Here is a 7936-nt window from a genome sequence, read left to right as displayed (position 1 = left end):
TGGGGCCAATCTGAAATAGTCATATTCTACTTTTTTTTCGGATGCTGGTATTAAATATTTGCACTGTGTCCCTTCTCTATACAGCAACCCTCTGTAAGTCTTGATTGTTCAGGGATGGTAATTAGGGATATCTTTCCAACCACATACATGGTAGGTAAGAAGATCATAGAACTCTAGAATGGTTTGGGTTGGAACGGACCTTAAAGCTCATTCCATTCCAGCCCCCTGCCATGGGCAGGGACACCTTCCACTAGACCAGGTTGCTCCAAGCCCTGTACAAGCTGGCCTTGAACACTGCCAGGGATGGGGCAGCCACAGCTTCTCTGGGCAACCTGTGCCAGTGCCTCACCATCCTCACAGGGAAGAACTTCTGCCCAAAATCTCATCTCAATCTCCCCTCTGTCAGGTTAAAGCCATTTCCCCTTGTCGTGTCCCTACAGGCCCTTGTCAGAAGTCCCTCTCTGGCTTTTTGCAGCTCCTTTAGGAACTGAAGCTACTCTAAGGTCTCCCCTTAAGGAGCCTTCCCTTCTCCAGCTCTCTCAGCCTGTCTCCAGAGCAGAGCTGCTCCAGCCTTGGAGCATCTCTGTGGCCTCCAGTGGACTTGCTCCAACAGCTCCATGTCCCTCTTGTGTTGTTGCCCCAGAGCTGGATGCAGGACTGGGTGTGGGGAGGGTATCTCACAAGATCCATATGATTCCTCCAGCTTGACCCCTGGCTCATGGAAGCTTGGTCATTAATATCTGCAGATTCATTGAGGAAGGGAGCTCAGCTTCCCACAAAGACTTATTTGTGGTGGCATTTCTAACTGAGGAAGAGCCAAATGACGCAGCACATCAGTAATTTTCTTAGCAAGGCTGCAAGCAGTCTCTCACGTCTTGGGAGAGAGATGTAGCGTGCAGGAATTAAATGTGTGAGGTTTCTTGAGCTGAGCAGGATTTTAACTGTAGTGCTACAGCTATTGCAGTTTTCAGGTGTATTACATAGCTCAGACTTAGAGAGCTGGAGGTATATGAGACAAGGGCATGTGCTGTAGGTAGGATTGTGGTGTGCAGCCTTGGAGAGATCTTGGTTTGGTGGAAATCCTGACTCATCTTGGTCTTTTTCTCTCCTACCATAGGCATGAGCACTGTCCCAGAAGTAATTGTAGCCAGGCACTGCGGCCTCCGAGTCCTTGGGATATCCCTCATCACCAATAAAGTGGTGATGAGCTACAACAGCCAAGAGAAAGCCAACCATGAGGAAGTCCTGAGCATCTCGGTGGTCCGGGCTGAAGCCTTGCAGAAACTGGTCACACGCCTCCTTGGCAAACTGGGGGAAAGCACAAACCCTCTGTGACCTCTAGCCTTTTGTCACCTGTATCCTAATGTCTGAACACTAGCAAATGCTGGGGAGAGCTGTTGGTGAGACTGTTGTCTGATATTGAATAGACCTGTTGATCTTTGTCCCTGTGCTTTAACTGCTCAGGTGCAGAGGTTTGCTCTGCAATCCCCTTGTTAGTAGCCGGTGGCCAAAATGGCTTTCTGGGACTTAAACAGAGTTGGACCTCTGGCAGATTCCCAAACCCACGTCAGTAATGAGCCCCTTGGTGCTGTGAGCTCCAGCTCCCCATCATTCTGCTGCAGAGCTGTTTAGTGTTTCTTCCCCATGGTACTGCCTCTCTCAGTGCAGCATCCTCCTGCCCTGAGTGTTTGCTCCCCCTATGCCATGGCTAGGTTGAGGGCTGGTCACAGGGCTTGGTGCCTGCTGGGCATGTTTTGGTAGGGCCTGATGTAGAGCCAGTGGAAGACTACAAAAAGACTGAGCTTTGGGTGAGGACCTGGGTACAAGCCATGCTGCAGAGCAGGTGAAGGATGCCGGAGAGGGATTCTTCCATCAGGGACTGCAGCGACAGGACAAGGGGTAATGGGTTTAAACTTAAACAAGGGAAGTTCAGGTTAGATATAAGGAAGAAGTTCCTTACTGTGAGGGTGGTGAGACCCTGGCATGGGTTGCCCAAAGAAGTGGTAAGTGCCCCATCCTGGCAGTGTTCGAGGCCAGGCTGGGCAGAGCCTTGGGAGATGTGGTCCAGTGTGAGGCATCCCTGCCCCTGGCAGGGGTTTGGAACTAGATGATCTCAAGGTCCTTTCCAGACCAAAGCATTCAATGATTCTGTGATTGCAGATGATTTTTCCAGTTTGGGAAAACACTGCATGCCCATGTGTGGGGTGGTGTTCCCTTTCCATCCCAGAAGGTCTCCCCCAAAAGCCCTCTCTTTACTTTCTTCTTGGCCCTTCGTGACTGTCATAAGCCTGCTGCCAGCACCCCCTCACACCTCTCTGCTCCATTTCCAGCCTTGTTACCCCTATTTAAAGAAGGTGAAAGTGGCATGACTTATCCATGTACCATGTAAAAGTGGCCAAACTGGAAACAGGATCCAGGTTCAGCTTGGCCTGGTTTTGTTCTTTCAGTTTCTGAATGCCTTGGAGATCAGCAGCTTGGGCCACTTGCTCTGGATACCAGTTACTTTTTGGTGTCTCAAGGCAGAGATCAGTTTGATCCAGTGTTTCATCTTAGCTTTGTCCTGCTGCAGTCCCTGAAGCACCAGCTTTGTGTTGGAACACCAATATTTTGTGGGGTTTAGTGATGTGAAATTACAGTGGGGAATAATTTTGGAACAGGTATGATATCTTTCTGACTATTCTGTTCCACTTACATGAAGAAATTGAGCCTAGCAGTGAGTAAAAGACAAACGGGAGAGGCCACCATGATCCCTTTTACCAGCGTGGTGATGGTCTGTCAAGGAAAGGTGAATAGCACCAGAACAGTGTGTTATTCATTGTTTGCAAAAGGTCAAGCTGAGGTGTGGATGCACCTGGCTGTAAAACAGTGACTGTAATTATTAGGTAACCTTTTTCCGTTTATTTATCTTGGAGCTCTCTGTAAAGCCCATCACTGTCATAGCTAAATGTTTGCAGCTGGCACAGTGGTCTGAACTGAAGACACCTAACTGGTCATGGAAGGCTCCTATCTGCCTTCCTAAATTTAGCTGATCAGTTGTTTACCACTGATACTTGCCCTCCATCACAGCCTTCAGCCTTCCATGGTGTTTCTTCAGCTCCAGGCACAAAAAGACATTGTGGCCTGGTGAGTTTTTTTCCACATGGGTATTTGCTTGAAGCTTATGCTGCAGTTACCAGTGTGAGCTGTTGTATTAACAGTGCAGATGTTGCCTCCAGGAGGAACAGACTTGTGCCATGTGTGTTTTCCATTAAATGGTAGCACTTCAGGTACATGAGAACCCTTGGGTTGGCCACCCTATTCCCTTCTCTTCAGGGCAGGGCTACCTGTGCTCAGACCTGACAACAATCTGCCCAGACTGGTCTTGACGACTTGTGAAGGGGGAGTATTCATTGCCTGTGCTCTACTCACTGGCCAAGTCACTTGGTTGGCAGCTCCTGGCACTTGGAGGAACCCTCTGAGACAGCAGGTCTTTCCATTTGGTGGGTTTGACTGTCAAGACAGTCTCAGGGACCACCGCTTTGGTGGTAATATGCAAAGGGAAAGAAAGTCCAGCTCTTTCTTCCATGAAGCTTTTCAGATCTAGCAGCACTGAAGTGCTCCTCAACAGCAGCTGTGAAAGCAGTGAACTATGAAAAGTGGCAGATATGCAGAGCAAGAAGGAACCACTTCTACCTGCTCCCTTTTCAGACTTGTTCCCAGTATGGGCTTATTACAATGTAGAGAGAGAGCAAATAATTTCCCCTTCCTAGAAGATGGTGCTTCACATTCATTTAATACTTGGTAAATACAGAGTCTCTCAAGTGTGAGTGGAGGGCAGCTGCAAAGCTAGAGAGCAGGCAGAGTAGCTGAGGCTGGGATTTAAGCAGTCTCCATTCATTATCCAGTCAGGCTGGACTGCAATGTGAAGGGAAGCATACAAAACACCTACTCTTGAGCTGATGAGGAGCTCAGCACATGCTTTGGGTCTGCTGGGTCTGCTCCAGCTGTGCCAGAGGCAGAGTGTGAAACCCATACCATGCACTTGTACCCAAATACAACTTAATAACAGCTGAAAACTTGGCCTGAACATTGTCCTGTGATGAAATACATGGCAAATTGGGTCTGATTTAAAAGAAGTATTTTATAAATAGCATTTCGGCTCTTAAACACTTGAGGGCTCTTCTTTCTGCTGTGCAAAGTCAACTTGTACAGCTCAAACTCTGCATGAACATCCTGATTTTATCCCTGTAAATGAAAGGTAAGATACCCTAGGTACTTTGGAAGGGGTCTTGCCATGCTTTAGGGGGAAAGAGAGGTCATCTGGCTTTGGAGATGCTCTTAATCCAACTCTTAAGTGTTTTTTACTGCTAATGTCTTTCAAAATGCTGACATACAGTGATGCCAGGCAGGGAGGGAGAAACTGGGAGGAAATAAAACCTGCTGTGTTCCTGAAACTGTTTTTGTTTGCTGTGCCAATACCAGGGGTTAGGAAGGAAGGAGTTCCTTGGCTATACCCCTGTATCCAACCCCCCATGCTGAAGGGCAGCCCAGAGGGGACCAGTGCTCAAAGCTCAGCATCAGCAGGACCAGCATTTCCCTAGTGCTCTGCACACGTATTTATTACTGATCCCACTAAGCTGAGGAACTCTTGGAAAAAAACCCTGGAGGGCCAAAGGATTACAACTAATACTTCAGCAGCTGAAAGGTGCAATGGACTGTGGTGGTGCAGCAGGTCATCTGTGCTGGAGGCAGGACATGGTTTCTTTGTTCCTATGCCTTTTATTTAGTGCTCTTGATGCTTTCTGGCAGCATCCATGGCTGAAATTAGTAGATTTCAAGACAGCCTCATCTTTCTTTCATTCCTGTATCTGTGCCATTTATCTACTGCTGAAATTCAAGTTGTGGTCATAGCAGTAAGCTGGAAGATGCATAAAAAGCTGAAAAACCTGGGAAATGCAAAAAGAACCCCAAATTGCATGACTGATCCTGGTAATATGGGTGCCAATAAGCTTAGGTGCTGCCTGGTTAGTGAGTGCCACTGATGTAGGCATTCTCTTGCTGCCATACCCATGGCAGGGGGGACCCACAGAAGCCCTGTTGAGTGTGGGCAGAGTTGGCACAGCTCCACCTTCTCTGTCTCACAGCCATGGTTCCTTTTCCTTTCTCATCAACCCACAGAAAATTTCTCAGGTCATGGGGTCCTGCTGCTTCCACCCCCTGTAGAAGATGGAGATGTTCTAGTGATGCCTTTCTCAGTGTTTCATATAAAAGGGTGATGGCAAGAGGAGAAACATCTGATCCAACCCTTGGCTGGACAATATCATAGAATTAACCACATTGAAAAAGACCTTTAACATCATCAAGTCCAACTGTTCCCCAGTACTGCCAATGCTACCACTGAACCATGTTGCTAAAGGCCTCATCTACAGTTTGGGAATGCTTCCTCAGATGGGGTGGTGGAGTCCATCTCTGCCTTGGGCAGCCTGTTCCAATGCCTGACCACCCTTTCAGGGAGAAATTGTTCCTAATCTCCAGTGTAAACCTCCCCTGGTGCAACTTGAGGCTGTCTCCTCTTGTCTTATCCCTTGTTATGTAGGAGAAAAGACTGACCCCCACCTCACTACAACATCCTGCCAGGTAGTTGTAGAGAGCAGTAAGGTCCCCCCTGAGCCTCCTTTTCTCCAGACTAAGCACCCCAGTTCCCTCAGCCATGAGTTTTTAAGAAAAGAATCTCTGCTGTTACCTGAGAAACAACCCTGCAATCTCCGTAAAAGATCTGACTGTGGGATCTATCCCATTTCCTTTTCAAGGTTTGGTTTCCCAGGCTCCTTTTTTCATGTTTGCACTCTTTTCTACATAAAAGCAAACCAGAAAGCTTTTAAAAACTGTGTTATCTTTCTCAGCTCAGCAGCTGAACGTAGGCTGAGCTTCAACTAACCAAAATTCCCTTAGAGGTTTTTCTTTACTGAAAACCTGGTGTTTCTGCTGTGGTGGTGGGATAGTTTGGGTTTGGGTTGGTTTTGGGTTTGTTTTTTTTTTTGTCCTTTTCGAAAGCTTTAAGTTTTCACTGTAGGGATTTCATATGCTGGAAGGAATTAAACTCTTCCCTGCCATGCAGAATAGGCAGAGCAAGGGAGAGAATGCAGGGCACGGCAGTGAGATGGTCTCAGTTTGTTGCTGAATTAAAGCCTGACACTGGAAGCAGTGAAGTAGTCTGTTCTTTCCAAAATCTGATGGTTACTAGCAGCTAGGAAGTAGTTTAAGAGCCAGGACACAAATGAAGGCTGCAGAAAACCATCCAGCCTGTTCTCCAGCAGAGGGGGCATCCCCTCTTCCGGTGGCTGTGCCTGAACACCCATGGAGATGGCAGTCCTAGGTTCAAAACTGAAGCAACTTCGGGTCTTCATCAGCAGAACTGGGTGTCCTGGAGCAGCGTGATTGTGATGGGCTGTTGACCCAGAGTCATCCTTGCTGTGGGTTTAGGGCTCTGCTCCCTGCAGAGCAGGTGATGGACCAGTATTGGGGACCCCTGTGCCCCTTCTCTCTCCCACCCAAGCACACCTGGGGACATGTCCTTAAACCCTGCAGAGGCAGTGAGTGTCTACCTTCAGTCCCAGGAAAACCTTGCTCTGGAGGGAGGGCATCAGAAAAGAAATGGGTTCTTCTGGGGAAAATCATGCTCCAATAATAAGAAAAATAAGATTTGAGGACTCATCTCAATGCCAGACCTCAGGAAATATCAACTGAATACTTTTTAGTGTCCCTGTGTGTGCTTGAAGGCTGTGTTGTGCAGGAGGAAGGGGCCAAAGGCCATCCCATTGCTCTCTGTCCCAGCATAGTTCTCCTCCCATGCCCAGAGTCAGGCATCCTCCCTATGGTGTTAGACTGGGGCTTGGGGCCACCTCCATGGGACTAAGCCCTTCCAGTCTCCACGGCCGCTCCCCCTGACACTCAGGGTGCACCGAGCACCCGCTTTTCTCCCAGCCAAAAGGCACCAGTGCTGGTACCACAGCAGCTGCCTGCTGCCAATTACACGCCTGCTCTGAACTTCCCTGCTGCTTTCCCGTCTTTAACAAAGCACTTCCATCAGCAGAGCCTTCTTGCTGGATCTGAATGTATCAGTTTCTGCCCCCTGTAGCCATGGCAACACTTCCCCTGGGGAGGCTGCACTGGAACCAGTGACAAACCTCACACGTGGCTGTTTGTTTGGGCCTGGAAATTTCCCTGCCATCTGGGAAAACTTGGGAAAAGAAAATCCCTCAATGAGCTGGGAGCCAGGGTGAGAATTGTCCCTTTTTGGGCTTGTATTGCTCCCATCTCTCCAAGGATACACCCTCAAGTAGGGATGGCAAAGCCCAAGGGCTCCTTGGGTTTTTCTCCAGAAGATGGGGGGATGTCCTGGGGGGGATGTCCTGGTTCTGTGTCCACACTCCAGCCATGGGTTGGGGGTGACAGACCCTCTGGGCCATTGCACGGTCCCTCAGTGGCCGTGGCACTGGCTCTGCCCTGCTCCTCCTGCTGGGGTGAATATGGGTAGGGCTGGGTGGCTTAGGAAGGGATGCAGCGACTTGGGGGAGGGATGGAGTGACAGGCACCAGGAGGAGGCGGCAGGACAGGGTGAGATAAGACAGGGATACGTGGCGCTCAGCAGGGGTAGGTGATGGGGCAGGAGTAGGTGACGCCAGCAGGGCGGGTGACACAGAGCAGGGGTAGGTGAGAAGGCAGGGACAAGCAGGGCAGGGCGCCCGCTGCCCTCATGGTGCGCGGTGCTGCCCCGGTGTCCCGATGCCCGCTCCCGTGGCGGTTCCAGTGTCCCGGTCCCGCCTACCCCCGCGCGGTGTCGTTGTCCCACTGTCCCGCTGTCCGTCGTCTCCCCCGCCCCGCGGTACAGCTGTTCCGTGTCTGGGTGTCCCGGCACCCCAGTGTCGTTGTCTCGGTCCCCCCTCCCTCCCCTTTG

General features: G+C 49.8%; 1 protein-coding gene across 1 annotated transcript in view; it reads left to right on the top strand.

Annotated features, from left to right (window-relative positions):
• PNP (purine nucleoside phosphorylase) overlaps positions 1-1335 on the top strand; it is a 14074-nt gene extending 12739 nt beyond the window's left edge. Inside the window, exon 6 of the mRNA XM_010024383.1 lies at positions 1118-1335. Coding sequence (XP_010022685.1) covers positions 1118-1335 — 218 coding nt within the window. The remainder of the gene's footprint in view (positions 1-1117) is intronic.
• The last annotated feature ends 6601 nt before the right edge of the window (positions 1336-7936 follow it).

This window comes from Nestor notabilis, unplaced genomic scaffold (assembly GCF_000696875.1).
Source record: "Nestor notabilis isolate BGI_N333 unplaced genomic scaffold, ASM69687v1 scaffold5681, whole genome shotgun sequence".
NCBI lineage: Eukaryota > Metazoa > Chordata > Aves > Psittaciformes > Psittacidae > Nestor > Nestor notabilis.
This window is presented reverse-complemented; position numbering and strand designations above follow the sequence as displayed.